At 40.7% G+C, this 20,850-nt stretch overlaps 1 protein-coding gene across 2 annotated transcripts in view; it reads right to left on the reverse strand.

Annotated features, from left to right (window-relative positions):
- Nucleotides 1–20,850, reverse strand: part of LOC105013995 (ERC protein 2) — a 274,188-nt gene that overhangs the window by 40,451 nt on the left and 212,887 nt on the right. For both annotated transcript variants that reach the window (XM_020051575.2, XM_020051576.2), the window contains exon 17: nt 19,813–20,001. In XM_020051575.2, coding sequence (XP_019907134.1) covers nt 19,813–20,001 — 189 coding nt within the window. The remainder of the gene's footprint in view (nt 1–19,812; nt 20,002–20,850) is intronic.

Raw genomic sequence — 20,850 nt, forward strand, 5'->3', positions numbered from 1 at the left:
CAAGGAAATCTCAGAACTCAGAGAACTCTGTTGAGCATAGGCCTGGAGAAGGCAAAAACATTGCTAAAGCATTGAATGTTCCCCGGAGCACAGTGGGCTCCATCAATGTGAAACCACAAAGAATAGATCTGGACATCTGGCCAAACCAAGTAACAGGGCAATAAGGGCCTTTGTCAGGGTGGTGACCAAGAATCCAATAGACAGGCAACAAAGCTTCAGATTTTCTCTGCAGAGATGGGAAAACTTGCTGGAGGGACAAACATCTCTGCAACACTCCATCAATCACGCTTTTATGGAAGAGTTGCTAGACCCATGATTTTCGGGTCTGATGAGACCAATACTAAACTATTGAATACCAAGCACTTGAATACCAAGCACTTCATCTGGCAAAAAAAGATATTCCGCATCACCTGACCAAAAAAAAAAAATATATATATATTTATATATATATATATATATATATATATTTTATCAATTATAAATTATGTCTATAACACAACAAAATGTGAAGCAAGTGAATGGGCCACTAGGGACAATGATGAGCACTATTACATTTGGTGGCTTGCAAAGATGTTGTGGTTGGGAACATTGGCTGGGATATTAATCCACTGAGTCTGACAAATCCACTTTCCATTCTTTTTAACTTTGAGCGTTATCCTTAGCTTAACCTTTATCAGTGGTGATTCTAGGATTTTAGAAATGGTGGGGCCTTATGGGGCAGTAATTATTACGGAGGGCCCAACATCTGCTAGTAGGGGTTCAGTGGAAGGTCTTTGGGGAGGGATACTTTTAAACCCAGATTTTAAGTTATGCTTTAAATAAATTACCAAATATGAATAACTATCTGCTACCTTTGATTTGGATAATATTTAAATCACATAACTGAAAGTTAATAAAAAAAACAAAAACATCTATAACCCATACGTGTTCAATTACAATTTGTTTCTTGAGAATGCGTCCAGTATAAATCAGTGAAGAGAATACAGGGAAAAGCTGGTTGCTAGGCAAGTTTCTCTGACTAGTATAGCGTTAAGCGATGGACAACAAAATGATGCACATTCCATTGGCGTTCAAACAGGAACAAAAGGCCATCATAAACAAATATTTCATCCTGATATATGGGTTAGGGGAACAACCCCGATACAGATTCCCAGAGAAACATATTTAGGTCTTTTCAAATGAAAGTTGACACTTCTAGCACGGTCATATGTAAATTTTTCAAAGATAAAAAGAAGAACTATGGTAAAAACCTGTTATTATAAGAATAATCAATGTTCAGTAAATTTCTACCACAATTCCCACTGGGAAAAATGTGATTTCTGGCTTATGGGTTTATGGACAAATATACAATTAGACATAGTGTAAGAATTGAGCTAACTATTAGTTGTAATATGAACAGAAAACAAGTGTGTATGTATTTGCATGAGTGAGTAAACATAAAGTAACCTTCATGATGGAACTGAGCATAGATGAATGGTTTGCTAAAAAAAAGTGGCTGCACGCATAAAACAATAAACATACTATTTGATTATTGAGGTCTACTCTAGCCAGAGATTGTGCCTGTACCATCAGGCAAAAAATTCCCCCCTTGTTCCCTACAGTTTTCTAGGGAAGATCTTGAGATGAGGCTAGACAATCCCCTTTTCATTCTAACATGTTTGGACCATAGGCTTTTGAATAAAGTAGGTGTAAATGGAGCATCTAAATCAATCCTAGTTGACTCACCGACCATGTATGTATGATGGACACACACACACACACACAAACTGTTGTTTTTACCCTGATCCATTCACCTCTGGCCCTGTCTCTGAATGTTAATGTTCAGTGTAATTACATAGAATAATCTGCGTACATTAACCAATGCAAAAAACATTAAAACTTCCATGGGCCAGGGAGAAATCAATAACATGATCCAGAATTTCAAAGCTAACAAAAAATTCTGGCTCCAACTCTGACACATTGATGCTAGCTGTTCAAGTAATGATCCTCAATACTCAATACCATTTCACTAATGAAGCTAAACTTTAATAAGCCTGCTGCACTGATATGTAAAGTCATTGTTAACAATATGTTCTCCATTAATGAACTTGGTCAATGTCTTAGCAGGAATATACTTCATTGCAATAGCAATTAAACAATAAATTTACACTACACTACGATTTGGTGTTATAACATTTATAGCCGGCTGACCTGCTTACAATACACAACAACGTGTCTAGTGGGGATCAATGAATAGCCACGATGCAACAGAAGTACTGGTGTGTTCCATATATTATTCATCCTCTACCAATGGTCCGATATTTCTTTGGTGCGATATAAACCAAACGTTTGCACTTTCTGTTTTCTTATTTGTGGATCTTTGGACAGTGGGTACAGTATTAGATTTCAGATCAGAATCAGATTTCAGGTGGAGTAATAATCACAGTGACCCATCCCTTAGATCCAACAGTGATCCGATTTAATGCCTAACACTTATTCTCCTGCTGGTCCATCTTAGTTGACAGCATAAGCAATAGAAGCAAGGTTTTCTCTCCCTGCAAAACGTCTCATTCCAAAGTGAAGTGGAACGTCCAATTCTGATGTGAATTTAAAAATGATTCAAAAGCATATTGAAACTCTGTTGCTTTGTCCGAAGCACCCTTAAAGAGCCAACTGTGATTTTTACCAGTAAGCATTGGGTCCCATAAGTCTTCTCAAGCCCCCCCTTATGGATTGGCCCAATACCCCTTAGGGGTCCCAGTACTCCTGGTGGGGAACCATTCCTGAAGAGTTAATTGTTTCGGTCCACTAATTTGGTGGTGAGGTGGCTAACAGTAAGAGGAAGCAGGCATGGCCCTGCCATTCTACACAGAGCAGCATTCACTGAGTACATAAGGGAAGGAAAATACTGTGATTCATCTTATATTACTTATTCAAATAAATTGACTGTTGTTTTTTCCACCCTTTTATTCCAATTGGTGCCAATCTTGATCATATGTGTTTGCTTTTGATTAGCCAATTTGAGAGTATGTGTTTAGTGTGTGTGCGTGAGTGAATGTGCATGTTTGTGTGTTCAGGCATTACTGCGCTAGGACGAAGAGAAAAGCTTGCATGAGAGTACTGTATACCTTAGGTGAGTTTAACATACACACAGTCGCACACACACAAACACACACACATACACAAGCTTCCCTTCTAGAACATTCTCTCCAGTTGTGGGTCTTTATTTGCTCCCCTGTGGTGTGAAGTGGGTTTGTTTTTCAGAGTAGTTCCCAGTGATGTTACTCTCCCCCAGGGATAAACCATCGTGTGAGTTTGTGTGTGTGTGTGTTAGTGTGTGCGTGGCTTCCTCAGGCCAAGACTTGATGGAGAGACCAGAGCTTAAAAAATGAATAAAATGTTGTTAGAGGGTCATTTTTCTACCAGCACAATTCTCTTTCTCCTCTCACCATATCACATTATTGCTCTAACACGGAGACATGTGTTGAATGTCTGACTGTTTTCCAGAGTCTACCAATAGTCCTACTTGAGAATATCTTTGGAAATAAAAAATTTCTCAGTATTCCCATTCAAATGCAAATGCTGTTTCAAAGCCTTTAAAACCTGTGAGAAAAAAACACTCTAAATGGGGAAATATATACTGTAAATTAGATATTTTCTTTTAGTTCAGGTTGAATTTGAATCAACTCAAAGTTGTAGCCACAGTAACCCCACAATTTTATTGATGTAGCCTAGTTTTATTAGGCCTATACGCACTGTTGGCCAACTGGGATAATCATTTTAGGCCAATGAGGTTATTACAATCTACTGAATATTTCATATGTTACAGTCTCTAACTATTTAGCTAATTTCCCTTAACTAAACCCTCTTACTGTGGCAATTTTATTGCGGGAACTGAAGGCAAGACAACAAATTGAATTCCATGCTAATCAAATGATTGTTTAAAATGATGTAGATATAATGCCAATTTTCACACTAAACCTAACCCCTACAACGGAAATTGCCTTTTTCTTGTCAAGTTTACCATATTTGGGGACTTTTCGTTTCAACATTGTACAGTACCAGGATCACACACTCACACCCACATGGGTAGGTGTGCCTCAATGCTTGATTGACCGATCACAGCTGAGTGTAAATGTCAAAAACATCCCAGTCAAGATGGACATGAGGGAAATTACCCATAAACCTTTGAGGCTTCCTGCATCTCCAACTACTGTCACAATGTGCAAGTGAACATTGCATCTCCAATTGTAAAGAAATGTCAAAGTAGGTGTGTGTGAATAAACCAAAGGATTACATTCTGGATTCCATAAGAACTTTAGGGTGGAGTGTGTATCTTGGTATGGGTGCGTGCTTGCGTCAGGAAATGTGTGTGGTAAACAGGATCAAACAGAGAACAGTATGCTGTGGGGAGTTGCGTCATCCATGCTTTACTGACTGCTCTTCTCAGTCTCCATCCATCCATCGCTCAATCTTTGTTTTCTCGTTATGTCCTATAATCCAGCAGGTACAGGGTGTTGGTTTTCCAGAGCATCCCAGAAGTTAATATGTGCTCATACACAAACACTACTATGGACACGGATGCACATATGGGCGCGCACACACACATTTCCCCAGGTGCAGGTTTTTCCTCAGGGAACGGCCTTAAATCTTTGTGTGTAGCCAGCTCTGAAATCTCACATAAACACCCTGCTAATCCTACTGGATTAAACACACACACATAACTATACTCAGTACATTGGCACACACACACACAGATATGTACACACTCAAATGGACACACATTCAAACTGTGTATACACATGCAGTGTTAGTCATCAGGCATTAGTCTATTTAAACTCCAATATGGTAGAATTTATGCACAGGATATAAACACCAATTCATACTCTCTCTAAACCTGTTAGGACTCAATCCTGTGTGTGTTGTGGTCAGGATTTATAAGATGTGGTGTAACAGGAGAAAGAGAGAGAGAAGCAAAGAAAGATGGGAGAGTGTAAAGGAAAGAGAGAGAAGGCAAGAGAAAAATAGTGTAAAAGCAGATTGAGTGAGTGAGAAAAATAGGGAGAAAGATCCTTTCATCTCAGGCATCCTCATCCAGGTTGATTTATTGAGCTTGCTGAGGGAACAGCCAACCTCTGAGAATGATCCACATAGGTGTGAATCACAGGTGGCATGTTCAGACAGATATAGGAGCGAAAGGGAAGAAGGAAGGGTAACATTGTTACAACACTACACATAGCTAATGTAAAATGTAGCCTGTCCAATCATTTGGCTGGGTAATATATATTTAGGATTTCTTTACTGTCATTTTCATTTCTTATTTTCCAATTGTTTATCTGTGCAATTCAATTCAAATTCTAATTTATGTAGAGAATAGCAAAGAGGTAAAGCAAATTATTTCAGTTGCAAACACAGTTTGCCTGGGCCCACACTGGGTAGGAACCAGTGATCCTCTTCCTCACAAACCCGTGCAAACCCACCGTCCTTGACAGTGTTCCAATCGTTTCAGCTGTACAAAAGGAATCGTTTGAGGAAACAAAAGAAAATTGAATAGCCGGCAACATTTTAAGCTCGCTGTGGTGTGACTTAAATTACACTTGCTTTTCCAATAAATCCAGATCACAGATGAGACAACGAGTCATTGGCCAAATCATCTGATCCAGAACATCCAGGCCACATTGATTACCTATGGTATGTATTGCGGCAGTATGTTCTTACTGAAAATGTATCATATGGCAATGTACCGTGGTGGGCGCAGTATTAGTCAAATGGACAGCGCAATGAGCCGTGCATTGGGCCAGGTTAACCAGACTACAGAGGACAATTTTACTGAGCAATGACATGTGTTCTGGGTGGGAAGTAATGCAGACTCATGCTGTACCATTCTTACTGACAAAAACCAGTGCTACTGAAGGCTGTGCATCGTCTCTTTCCTCGCTTGTATCACAGCAATAAAACCATGAGACAAACAACAGGAAGAAACATGTCTGTGACACACACGCTCACACACACAATTTCAGCTGATGCCTTCGTGGGCCTTGTCTCTCCACACCTCCCGTCTCCAGACACTGTCAGGAACAAAGGGCTAAATTGCTGCTTGTCCAACACCTATTTAAAAAGGGCTTCAATTACTCACCTGTGGATGCACACGCGTGAGCGCGCACCCACACACACAGTCGTGGTGAAGATGTCTGAACAGACGTCAGTCTGAGGAAATGCAGGTGCTGCGAGGAATTTGGGAGTTGCTCAGTGAAAACAGGCCTGTTCTAGTAAACTAAGTTTCAGATGCATTCTTAAGTAAATTTTAACATATGATACAAATTGGAATATTATTTAACTTTATTGATCTATTGGATGACTTCACTATTGGATAATGTAATGCATTATTGGACAATGAGATACACTACCGGTCAATATAATATAGGTCTGCAAAGATTGTAGGAGATGACGTAGGAAACTGTATGAGATTTGTGAGTGACATTTCTTCAGTTTTGATGGTAAAGTATTAGATGACATAGTACACTTTTGGATGATGTATTGAATAGCAAATTTGCTATATAACACCTGACTTAAGTCACATGTTATAACAAAGTCCTCTTTCCAGTTAGAGACTCAGGTGCATTTATGCCTGGACCCGTCATAGGTACTTTTTTTGGGACTGTGATATAACCTTTGACTTGAGAGTATAGTGATATAACCTCTGACCCCATAGCCTGGCCAAGCTGACAGGTTGCTGAGGGATGGCCAGGGTCAATTACTTCTTCTGACCTCTCATAGAATGGATGAGTCCCAAACAAAGCACATTGCTGAGTACCAAGATAGCTAAACACAGAAAAGAGAACAAGGATGGAGAGACAAAAACAAAAGCTGCATAATGAAGGTCTGTATACTTTTGTTTCTTACTATTTAGTCCATACTGAAGCCATATCCTCTCAACCCCTCTCTTCACCTAACTCCTTACCGGCAAACAAAACAATTTATCATGCTATGATAGCTCTTTTCACTATACTGAAAATGTAGATGTGTAAACCATCTGTAAATACATGTATATTATATATACCAATCATATCCCCTTAAATGCTCACCACAATGTTTATACTGTAATTCTTAACCGTGTGTAGATTATGTGCATCTGTCCCTATATGTTGACTACCACTAGCAGCACCATTAAACCAAGTGTGAGTATGAGTACTCAGACATTTATTTAGTGGTTTAAAGGTCATTCTGATGCTGATTCCTTTTCAGGAAAAAAAATATTTAAGATACAATCAGTGTTTCTTGAAAACGTCTATCCCTCTCCCACACTCCCTCTGTCCCTCTTTTCTACAAGCTTTTTTCTTCAGCACGTGTTTCCTTCCTGCACCTCTCAATCTCCTTCCAGAGTGACATTATTATTTCATTACAGGGAGATCTGCAGGCCAAGAGAGTAAACACTAGATTCACAATAAACACATGGACACCAAACCACCAGTCACAGTCAACGCGTTGACCCCCTGACCATAATCAGAGGGGGTGTTTTCATAATTTTTTCTGTTGACGATTAAAATGAACTTCAAACAATGAAAAAATTACACACACACATAAAGACTTGCAAGCGTGCGCACACACGTTGTGCCTATCGGTTTTGTCATCTCTGTTTTCTCATATTAAGCACAGCTTATTCTGAGACAGGATATCAGGATTAGGCACAGCCTTGCTGCGGCGCAGCTACACACCGCTAAATGGCTCCCATGTGTTCTCCCATAGAGAAAGGCTAATAAAAGTTAGCCACCCATGCGTCAAGCACCACCAGAATAACAGCAAAGGATAGATCAGGTGCTGATAAGGCCAACTGCTACACTGCGAAGTGCTAAGGGCTAATTGGCCTGGTTTATTCTATTAGGCTGGGATAAGAGACACTGTGCAATGGTTCCCCAGCAGGGGTGTTAGGACCTCTGGGGGTACTTGTCTGATTCACAAGGGGTAGTCGAGAAAAATAAAGTGATTAAAGGCTTACTGGTAAAAAGCTAATGAAAGGGAGAGCAGAATGCATTTGTGCTACAGTAATCAATGAAAAGATGGAAGATAAGAGTTAGGGCAGGTCTCTCCAACCCTGTTCCTCCTGCAGGTTTTCACTGCAACTTTAATCCAGTGCACCTGATTATAATAATATGCTGGTTGATGGGTTGAATCATTCTAGTTAGAACTGGAGTTGGACAAGAAACCCACAGGAGGGTAACTCTCCAGGAATGGGGTTGGACAGTTCTCGGTTAGGGCTTCTGTTACTGCGACAGCACACACAGCCGAACGCATAAACCCACCCATTGAGGTAATATCTGATTGGAGAGACGTTACCGGCGAACACAGCTCCTGTTTCATGCTGAAAATGCACTGGTAGGAAACAGGGAGGAATGCTGTGGAGCAATGGGAGATGGAGAGAACTGGGAGGAAAGAGAAAGGGAGAGATGGAGGGAGAGAGAGAAGTAGCTTTCTTTACGTGAATCTTGACACTGCCACATTCTCGGAACACATGGAGTGGATTAAAGCATGTAGTCTGGTCTGGACTTACACAGTGCACACACACGCACACACACACACACACAAACACACACACGCGCACACAGTACACACAGCACACACCACATCATGATAACCACACACAACCGTCAGAAACGCATGTGTGCTCAAACTAAAGTGTACTGCACGGTCCATCTGCAGTATAGGGATTCAATAATACAGACAATAGGAAACTCTGAGTATCACACAAACATCTGCCCACCCCCACCTACACACACCAGGTACTCGCACAATCTCATTATATCGCAGTCGTCTGTTTTTTCAAAGACATCCTGGATCCACGGGGGGCTCTGATATAAAAGAGCAACACAGGAATTAGCCTTTACGGTTCTGCATTCTTCACTTAATGCCTTTTCAGTGAAAAGAAAAAGAGAAAAAAGCTTCACGACAAGGCCGTGTACCGGTGCAATTAACCAACCCTACACGCCAGAGTTGGGTACTACGGTAAAACTTTACTGGCCTGCGCGTGTGTGTGTTTTGAAATGAGAAAGAGAGAGGGAGAGAAAATGAGAAGAAAGAGAGAGAAGGAGACTTGTCCCTCTCTGGTTATTCTCAATCTTGTCGTTTTTATCACCTTAGAGCCCTACTGCAGACTGGTCGGCTGGTGAACGCAGTTTAGGATTAATACCACACACTAACTCACACACTCTTCTGTCACACACAGCAGTCTCAGCAGAAATACTGTACATCAAGCGCAGCCACTACATAGCAACAGAACCATAAACTTTCAGTCAACTCCATCAATGCAGGACCACTGAAAATCCTAAGGAGCTGTACCGAAACCCCAGCCTTAAGACGCAACTACTAAACAACACATAAGCTTGATGTATGCACACATATGCGGACACAGACAGACAGCCTTGCTGCCACGGCATGCACGCACACACGGTCATAGTCCTCTTCAACCCATGAGGATGTAAATACTACATTACATTACTACATTCCAATTCAGAAGTGAACAACAACGTGGTCATTGTGGTAACAACTAAAACCTACCATCAGTAGGTGCTGCATTTATGAATGGATGACACCAGGTAACACAACCTCATTGGTGCAAATCTGGCCAAAACCACCGGATCAAAGTCTTAATTGTAAAAATCTAACTATTAGACACTGACGACGATGGAGAAGTTGAAAGGAGTCAGCCACTCACCACTCAAGATTGGCCCTTTCACTCCCGCGGTGAAAGTCATGCCCAGATGCCCTCTTCATCGTCCTGTCAGAGAGATTCAATTGATTAATCAAATGTAATTTCCAGAACATTTACCATCTGTACATTTGCCACAAAGTCCATAAAAAAAACACTGACGTGGATCACTGATAACCAAGGGGATATTGACTTATATACCTTCCTGGACAAACATTGAATACTGACGTGTGGCCATGAGAGCATGTTGTAAGACGACGTCCTTCTCGTGCTTATCCGTACAGCTAGTCTCACAGCCAGTTCTAATCAAAGCTAGCATGTTTTGCTTATTCATCCTGGCTGTAGCTGTGTACTGTACAATATCAATAGACCTTCTCCCCTTCTTTAGGAGGTAGTCAGGAGGCAGTAATGAAGCAAACAGAGGGTTTTTCTCAGGCCTGAGTCTAGCCAGACAGAGCCAAGGGAAAAGTGAGGCTAACTTACATAGACAAACACCATTACTGCAGCAGAGTGGGTGTAGGGCTGCTTCACAGCATGTCGCCCGCTTGATGAGTGAACTTGTCCGATACCTGAAGACTCATGTTGGCTACCAGGGCTATAGCAGGATTTAGCGCAGCGGGCTAAATGTGGTCTTGAAGCATGTCAGCACACATGCGTAATTTATCAAGAGTTTACCACCGTTCCTTCTCATTTGCAATGGTGGCACTAGGCCACAGCTAAGCTACAGCTAAAACCTAGGTTTATGCTAGAATGTGCTATGCTAAATGCTAATGAGCTTCAGGAACATTCAGCGTCCACATGCTACGGTCAATTAGCCAGAAGCGGCTAGCCCCAGTGAGTGGCTGTGACAGGCCGGGTAAACAAAGAAAAACCTTCTCGCCAACCTAGCCAGGTTAAAGACACAAACACACACAGGCGCACATGAGTGCATGCACGCATACACACACACAAGTGTGCGCGCGAGCAGTCAGGCCTAAATGCTGTGTTACTCCTCATAAAGTTGAAACAGTCAGTCTGTTGAGGGGCAGAATAAGAGTCAACAACCGGAGAAAGACTCTTGTAATTCTAACTCTGATAAACATGTCATGGCTGTTTTCCATTTCCCTATAGAGACTTGATGCCAAGTCTCTGGAAGCCCTATAGCTAAATCACAACAACATGGACACAACATGCCTGTCAAAGTAAGCCAACTTAGTGGAGTGAGAGAGACGAATGGCTTATGCAAACCAAAAATGATCGACACTGAGCATACTTGCCGCAAGCGTTTTGCTAATGGTAGCCTTTACTAAACAAATTTGAAGTTTTAAATGAAATTCATAGGCTAATGTAAGTAAATTTGAATGGGACAGTTGATGGCTACAAACATCAAAATAGTAATATTGGTAAGATCTGTAAGATCTGATCCCCGCCCCGGTTTCTGTATAAAGCTGAGGAATTGAGCAGGAGAAATGTATACACTGATCACCAATAACAACAATACAAATTGAATAATGTTTTAGGGTGTTGAGAGTTTTTATTTTAAATTAATTTTGTTTACATTAATTGGAGTAATAAAAGATGATATTCTGGGTTCTGATTTGTTAAGATTGTTAAACTAAACTCATGAGGCAGGTACAATTCCTTGATCAAGAATGGATAAATATAATTCAAGTCCAAAAACTAATGTAACAACTTGAGATCTGCATTACAGTAAATGACCATCAAATAGTGGTAGTTGGCTGATTTTATAAACGTATTGGTAGATTTATCGCTATAAAATTCATTTGAATTTGGGCAATTTATTACAATATAGATATTTGTCAATATTTAGTTCAATATCATCTGTGTTTTCCACTCAGTTTCATTTTCTTCAAATGAACAGATGAGAAGACAAGTTAAAATGAAATGAAAATGTGTTGGATGCAGACTTGGATGGCCTAAAAGGTGAGTGAGCTCCATGAATAATGACATTATAATTAGACCCCAGAGCAGAGAGATGGTCTGTGTGTGTGTGTAAGAGAGAGAGAGCTTTAAGGGCTGTGTGTGTGTGGGTCTTTGTTTATAATGGCTTTGAGAGTATCTCTCCATCTGACAGCCTTGGAAAGCATTACGTCTCTGGGGTGTGACTAGACCCTCTTCATCATCATCATCATCAATCACCCTCAAACAATCACACACACAGGCATTTTTGGACTGAGCACGACACTGCACCATTGGCCATGGTCAGACACCCAGCAATGAGGAGATGAGATGAGAGGAGAAGACAGAACAATGAAAATTGGAGCACAAGACAGAAAGTTAGGTGGTGGAAGAGGAGAAGGAGGAAGAAGAAGAGGATGAGAAGGACAAAAATAATATGATAAGGAAGGAGTAGTTAGGGAGCAAGAGAAATGGGTGAGATTAGATGAGGGGATGAACAGGACCAAGAGAGAGGTGTGTGGGGAGAACAGGACCAAGAGAGAGGTGTGTGGGGGGAACAGGACCAAGAGAGGAGTGTGTGGGGGGAACAGGACCAAGAGAGGGGTGTGTGGGGGGAACAGGACCAAAAGAGGGGTGTGTGGGGGGAATTGGGGAGGGGCTCAGAGGAAGAGGTGGTGAGGAAAAATAAATAGTGTAATTAATCACGTTCAGATAAAAGACAGAGATAAAAGGCGTACTGGGAAGCTGGGCTCGGAGGAAAAACAGTTTCACCTCAGGGACCCTAACCTGACCTCACACATTCGTACGCAAACATGCATTCACGCACGCATAGACACACCACACAGACACACACACAGACACACCACACAGACACACCACACAGACACCACACAGACACCACACAGACACACCACACAGACACACCACACAGACACACCATACAGACACACCATACAGACACACCACACAGACACGCCATACAGACACGCCATACAGACACGCCACACAGACACACCACACAGACAAACCACACAGACAAACCACACAGACACACCACACAGACACACACACAGACACACCACACAGACACACCACACAGACACACCACACAGACACACACACAGACACACACACACACACACACACACACACAGACACACCACACAGACACACCATACAGACACACCACACAGACACACCATACAGACACGCCACACACACACCATACAGACACCACACAGACACACCACACAGACACACCACACAGACACACACACACAGACACACACAGACACACACACACACACACACACACACAGACACACACACACAGACACACCACACAGACACACCACACAGACACACCATACAGACACCAAACAGACACACCACACAGACACACACACAGACACACACACAGACACACACACAGACACACAGACACAGACACACACACAGACACACACACAGACACACACACAGACACACACACAGACAGGCAGACACACACCTTGGGGACCCTACAGTGACCTCTGCTGATTTGAGGAAAAGCTGTGAGGTGATTGGGGTGACCTCTGTCAACGCGCAGCTGGGAACGTGTGTGTTGGGTGTTTCTTTTGAAACTGTGTTTGACACATATGAGCAAATAAAGAGAGAGAGAGGGAGAGAGAGACAAAGAGTGAGAGAAAGAAAGAAAGAGAGAGCTGAGACAAAGCTTAATTTCCTGACAAAATTCAGACATTTTTAACAGTCATTATGATTATTCAATATTTCAAATACTTCTCAGATGAAAATAGGCTATGCATCATTTTAAAGGAGAAATCAGAGAGTAGTGGGTGGGAAATACATTACAATGATGCCTGCTACTACATGAAGTACAGCATCCAGAACACAGCCAACCTGTCTTGTGCCATTAATATTTTCAGTATCCTATACTGTATGTTTTTATTATGATTATTAGTGTCCTGTTCAACACTGTCCTGTTGAAAATCTTGATTCATATTCCTACTTGAATGCTGTAATATTGCAAATGTTTATTATTTCAAAATTACACTTGAGCACATTGTTACATCATGCCATCGCACTTTGAATTGGAAGAGGATATACTTCTATTCTGTAATATAGAATGCTAAAAAGTTTTGTATTTTGTTTGTGTGATTTTTTCCATCCTAAATACATTGAGGTTTGTTAGACCCGCAAACTTAACATCCCACAAACAAAATACAAATCTGCAGCTTTTAATGTATAACCCCGTTCCCAAAAAAGTTGGGACCCTGTGTAAAATGTAAAGAAAAACAGAATGCCATGATGTGCATATGATGAACTAGGGGTGTAGCGGTACACGTATCCGTACTGTACCGTTTGGTACAGGACGTTCGATTCAGTATGCATTGTGTTCTGAATGAATATAGTCTAACATTCTAAACTCAAGAGTTTCCCCCAGAGACGGAACTTAGCTGAAGTAGCCTAGCACATGAGCGAAGTTTGCTTACTGTAAGAAATTATAATGTCAGCTTGAGGATGACAGGAAGACAAACAGCCAATTCCTCCCTCATCTACTACAGCAGACTTAGACTAGCTTTCAATAGCTTGCAACCAGGAACGATAAGCTAACATTAGCAATGCTAACTATAACATTGAACTCTGAGTAAGCGCTTATTTAAAAAAAGGTAATTCAGTTTTTCATATTATTATTCAGAAATTCATTCTCTATCCAGCATTGGTGCGGAACCGCTTTCTAACTTTTTCCACTGTCCCAAAATCGTACCGAACCGTGAATTTGGTAAAAAAAAAAAGAAAAAAAAAAGCTTGTACAGGGGCAACAGAAAAAAGTTGTGTAACGCTGGTGGAACGTTGGAAAGGAAAGAAAAAGGTGTAGTGGTCTCTTAATTTTTCCCAGGTAAAATGTGCTTTCTCAAAATAAGCCAAGAAGGAAGACCCGCATCACAGAAGACGAATAGCTCAAAGGCCCGCCTCGTAGAATGCAACTGGCTTGAAGGCCCGCCTCACAGAAGGCAATTGGCTGGAACGGGATTGCAGAAACAGAATTGGCTGGAAAATAGCGGCACGGTCCAAAAATTCTAAATTGACATTCCACTGTCACTGAGACATCTGTGTTGTGAAATAACTGTTGGAGGGACTCATTACCTTACAAAACATGTTCATATGGGACAAAACTTTTGTTTTGAAAAATTCCTACCTAGTGCAGCATTAAAGACATTTAGAGTTAGCATCTTGTACAAGCTGCAGATTTTGATTGTATTATTGATTTATTACCTTTGCGGGAAGTTATTACAATTTAAAAAAGCTGAACATTTTCTCCTTCCTGCAAACATAACAAATCCCTGCGAACATAATAGTTACGATGTATTACATTTGTGTTAGAAAACTGCTTTTATATTTGTGGGAATGGTACTACATTAGTGGGATTATTACATTAAAAGCTGCAGATTTATATTATGTTTGTGGTTTATTACATTTGTGGGACATTGTTATGTTTTATAATTTTTATTTAAGAGTTTGAGAATTAGCTTGAATCACATTTATAAACAATGACTTAATTAAATAGTGCTGGAGGCCATGTTGACTGAGATATTTATATGAGAAGTGGAGTGTGTGAGACTGCTATGTTGACCTGGTAGCTGTAAAAATAAGACAGGCGGTCTCGCCAACAATACACGATCACAAACATTCTGTTGTCAGAGTAGCCTGACAACACTCACGACTATGTGTTTTTTAGCAAGCAGAATTAGCCAGATTTTGTTGTTAACAGGGTAAGGTGTTCATTTTGGAAATGTGTTGCTTCTTCTTCTACTCTCACTAGAATAGCTTCTTTCACAAGTATCAACCCTTGTAGCAAGCTTGTAGAGCCTTGGATATTTGCAGGCAGGGGGGAACTGATAGTCACCAGTTTCGACTGCATACACAAGTTTACAGTATATGGCCTGCCTCAAAAAGGACTAAGTATTTTCCAATGTAACACCCTCTTCCAGCTGACGGTAATATGTGTTAAAAAGTGTGCAGTACAGTGGGTGTATCCTGTCAGATGCCAGCTTAGGTCATGGTTTGAACAGCATCTAAAACATGCTTAAAACACATAATGGCGCATGTCTTAGAGAACAGACGCGTGATTCTAGCTCAACACTTATTTGGAAATCCCCTTGCAATGTGTGCACACAGACATACATACACAAAAGAACGTATTTCGGAGTTCCCCCAATTACACATGAATTAAATAACAATAATACTGCTCCTGGTGATGATAGAAAAAGATGATTATCGTATGTGTGTTTATGAATGTATAGGTGCAAGGGCTGTGGTCATATGCTCATCATCCATTGTAAATACGCTATTGTATATAATGCATTAACCCATGACAAATATTTTCAATGTCAACTTTGCATTTTTGTGTATGTTCTCTACCAATAGCAGCACCATAATTCCAATTCAAATTGTTTGTGTAGATGTACAGTGCTTCTGATTCTCTTCTGTAGCCTCTTTTGAAAGATGCATTCCCACAATCCTGACTACTGTCTGTTGAGCCATTTATGCTGTTATGCACACCATGCCATCAAAACCACTCTCTTTCAAATTTACATAACTTGTAAATTTTTCACACATTAAAAAAATGTCACACTTGTTATATTACAATAAAAAAATATTTAGTCCGAACACAAAGGTTGGTTGATTTGAATCACAACTGTTCAATTGTTTTGTGAGCAATTGAAACTGTCAGTGACAAGCACACCATTGGCAGAAATGCACCACTACAATAGGAAAGTGAGTGAAAATATACAAATGTTAAACAATTTGATTATGTTAATATATTAATATTGGCACCCATGGTAAAAATTAGCAAAGAAAAAAAAATGTATTCTTACCATAAAACAAATATTTTTCGCAAATATATGTATTGCACAATTATTAGAATATCCTGCTGGAAGATCCAACCATGGCCCAGTTGAAGCTTCCTAGCAGAGGAAGTCAGATTTTGATTTAATATCTGTTGGTTCTTCATGGAGCCCATGATACTATGTATCCTAACATGTTGTTCAGAGCCTTTGGTAGAAAAACAGCCCCACAACAAAGATCCAACACAATACTTCACAGTGGGGATGAGGTACTTTTCTGCATGGCTATCTTTTTGTCTACACCAAAAAGCCTCATAGTGGTCTCATCTGACGATAGAACCTGGTCCATTTCGAAGTTCCAGTAACGTCAGGCAAACTGTAGGCGCATGAGTTTGTTGTTTGAAAAGGCATTTTCATGGCATCCCCCCCATACAACTTGATCCAAAATGTAGGTCAACTGGGCATGCTCAGCAATTTTATACATGCCACAGAGCATGATAGGTTGTTGATTATTTAATTGCATCACACAGAAGACCTGTACGGAAGCATCAGCATTCGTTTTGTTCCTCCACTCAGTTATTCAGGTTTTTCCTTTAATATGTCACCTGTCTGTCTATACATATAAATACAGCCCCGGAAAAAATTAAGACCACTGCACCTTTTTATTTCCTTTCCAAAATGTCAAAAGGAAGGTTTTGAGTGAGGAACAGAAGGGTTAAAATTAAAACTTTTCTGTTCCTCAATCAAATTCAACTTTTTTGGAAAGGAAAGAAAAAGGTGCAGTGGTCTCTTAATGTTTTCCAGAGCTGTATACACCAATCAGCCATAACATTATGACCACCAGTCTAATATTGTTTAGGTCCCCCTTTTGCTGCCAAAACAGCCTCCACTAGACCTCTGAAGGTGTGCTTTGGCATCTGGCACCAAGACGTTAGCAGCAGATCCTTTAAGTCCTGTAAGTTGCGAGGTGGGGCCTGCATGGATCGGACCTGTTTGTCCAGAACATCCCACAGATGCTTGATTGGATTGTGATCTGAGGAATTTGGAAGTCAACACCATGAACTTGTTGTTCCTCAACCATTCCGGAATTTTTTTTGCCTTGTTGCAGGGTGCATAATCCTGAAGAAAGAGGTCAATGTCATCAGTGAATACCAATGCCATGAAAGGTGCACATGGTCAGCAACAATGCTTAGGTAGGTGGTACGTGTCAAAGTAACTTCCACATGAATGGCAGGACCTAAGATTTCCCAGCAGAACATTGCCCAAAGCATCACACTGCCTCCGCCGGCTTGCCTCCTTCCCATAGTGCATCCTAGTGCCATGAGCTCTCAAGGTAAGCGACACACACGCACCCGGCCATCCAAGTCATGTAAAACATGATTCATCAGACCAGGCCACCTTCATCCTCTGCTCCGTGGTCCAGTTCTGATGCTCATGTGCCAATTGTAGGTGCCTTTGGCAGTGGACAGGGGTCAGCATGGGCACCCTGACTGGTCTGCAGCTATGCAGGCCCATACGCAACAATCTGTGATGTGTGTTCTGACACCTTTCTATCAGTACCAGCATTAACTTTTTAGCTGGTTGCAGCATTAAATTTCAGCTACAGTAGCTCATCTGTTGGATCAGACCACACAGGCCAGCCTTCACTCCCCACGTGCATCAATAACCCCTGGCCGCCGGTTCACCGCTTTTCCTTCCTTGGACCACTTTGGATAGGTACTGACCACTGCAGACCAGGAACACCCCTCAAGGGCTGCAGTTTTAGAGATGCTCTGACCCAGTTGTCGAGCCATCACAATTTGGCCCTTGTCAAAGTCGCTCAGATCTTTACGCTTGCCCATTTTTCCTGCATCTAACACATCAACTTTGAGGACAGAATGTTCACTTGCAGCCCAATATATCTCACACTCACTGAGAGCTGCCATGATAACAAGATTATCAGTGATTTTCACTTCACCTGTCAGTGGTCATAATGTTATGGCTGATCTATATATCTATATCTCTCTCTCTATATATATATATATATTAAAATGCCCCCAAAAAGTATACTGTTATTTTATACAAAATAATTCATATAATAACAGAGGCCTCCTTATTAACGGGAGGTGATCCTGACAGCACACCTGATAGCCCTAAGCTGCTTTGGCCAGACACACACACACACACACACACAAACACATTCATTATGACAACAGCGTATTCATTCAACTTTCTTCTAACACGGATTAATGGGATTGTCCTGAGGGGAAGTTGAATGACGCTGATGATAATGATACAGAGCTCAAAGAGATATGTTTGTGTATTTTGTGAGGATGGGGCTAACCTCACACACATATCAAATAGGACTTATTTGGCAGCATTTATCCTAAAGTCTCCTATATAAATGACAGAAACAAGAAGTTGGCGAGGACCAAGGGGTGGAGAAGAAAGGGGGGGGGTCTAAAAGAGAGAGGGGATTTTTCTTTCTTTGATGATGATGATCCGACCACAAGAAGCTGGCTCTGAGGATGATGGCTGTGTAATGCTGTCAGCTCAGTTAAATCTCCCCACTTAGGAACGCTGAGATAGGGGAAGAACTCAGCTGGGTGTTTATATGTGTGTACAAGGGCGTAGGAGTGACTCTGATATTGGGGGGGACACATTTGACTACAGTGTGAATGTTAATGTATTCACCAAAATGTCTATTTAATATGTAGTTCTGTGTTTTTCCACTTCTAGAATCCACTTCTAGTTCGATTCTCTTTGTCCATGACTACATTATATATAGACATGATCTGGTTAAAAAAGAAGTTTACATTATTGACCAATGAAGTGTGAATAGGACCAGTGCGACCGACACAGTTTTGCTCGGAGGTTGTCTGGTTGAAAATACTGGGTGCAATAACCTGCAATACTGGCCTGCAATACTCATTATGCCTGGAAAGGGTGAAGCAAGTAGATAGTTACCCCAAATAATGTTGTCTTTCTTTACAGAGGCCTTGCAGGTGTTGACAGGGCTTTATAAATATATAAATTCCACTTTGACTTTAAGAAAGTAGCGATTTCTAAACATGCAATAGTCCTAACTAACACTGTTAAAGTGACAAGTTCCAAAGCATAATTTTTAAAATAAAATTATTACGCACCTATGCCCTTGTGTGTGTATTTCTGACTTAAATACATAATGCAGATAAAATCTTTCCTGTCCCAAGTTTTAAGTCAAAAGTTACAATTAGCCTAATAATAAGGGTTAGTCATTAGGGCTAGGTTAAGTTTGGGCGTACATTTTAAAACACTAAGGTTAGCTTTAGGGAAATCTTTTTTTAATGGTACCTAATATTCTGTCCTTACTAAGACAGACTTTTGAGATTGTGTGTATTGTGTGTGTATAGGAGTAATAACCTGGTCCATTGCAGGTCTGTGGTTGGCATGTGGTTGTCCTCTTGTAGGGCTCCGGTGGTGTGGGTATGGTGGGTGTACTGTATGGGCCAGGTGTACACCTGGTCGAGGGTGGTGAGGATAGTGAGAATGATGAGGGTGTAGATGTTCTTCATCATAGTTGTCTGCTATAAGCTTCATCCTGCTTTGAGTCTGGTGAAGAAAAAGAAAAAAAATAAATAATTACATTTACAATTGAAAACAGTTTTGTTTGCATGTCAAAGCCCTTTGCGTTTTTGTCATTTTGCAGATGCTGTCTTAAAAAAAAATATCATACTGGTCCCACAGTTACAAACAGTGAAAAGGTAATAACTAATAACTCATGTTAATAAAATGACCTGGGAGAAGACCATCTTATTAAAGTAAACAATTGTAAAATATTTATTCACACTGACTAGATTTTCTCAAAAAAAGGTTCAGCCCCAAATGGGAAAAAAAATAAATGCTAAGTTCAAAGAGATGTTTGGCTGTAGTTTGGAATGGGGGGAATACATGCACTGAAAGCAGAAACATATTAAAAAAGAATGGCACCAACTAATGACTTTTCACAGTACATAAATTGAGCGAGGTGCGAAAGCCTAGTCAAACTATCATAATTCTGTCAGACCTCCTTAACATTTCAGATGAAGATTTCATTGGATTATATCACTGTGTCGACAGTCATTAGCGATGTGTTGCTACATTGCATAGCTGCAGGTTGGGGGGCTTATTGCTGATGAATCACGCTCATTTTCTACACGAATGATAAAAATTACACAGAAATATGCCAATTAGGGAGGTGAGGAGAGGCTGTGTGGGGGTGGTAACAGCTCAAAAGCTCCAGTAATTAAAACCAATCAAGAAAAAAGAAGACTGCACAATGCATATGATAATATTGTACTGTTTATGCTCCCAAGCCTGTACCCAACATGATATTTAACAAGAAACCAAATGTTTCCTCAGTATATTGAAACAGCATTTCTGAGTTGGCCTATAGTGAGTGAACACATCATTTCTAGTATT

The sequence above is a fragment of the Esox lucius genome, chromosome 12, assembly GCF_011004845.1.
Source record: "Esox lucius isolate fEsoLuc1 chromosome 12, fEsoLuc1.pri, whole genome shotgun sequence".
NCBI lineage: Eukaryota > Metazoa > Chordata > Actinopteri > Esociformes > Esocidae > Esox > Esox lucius.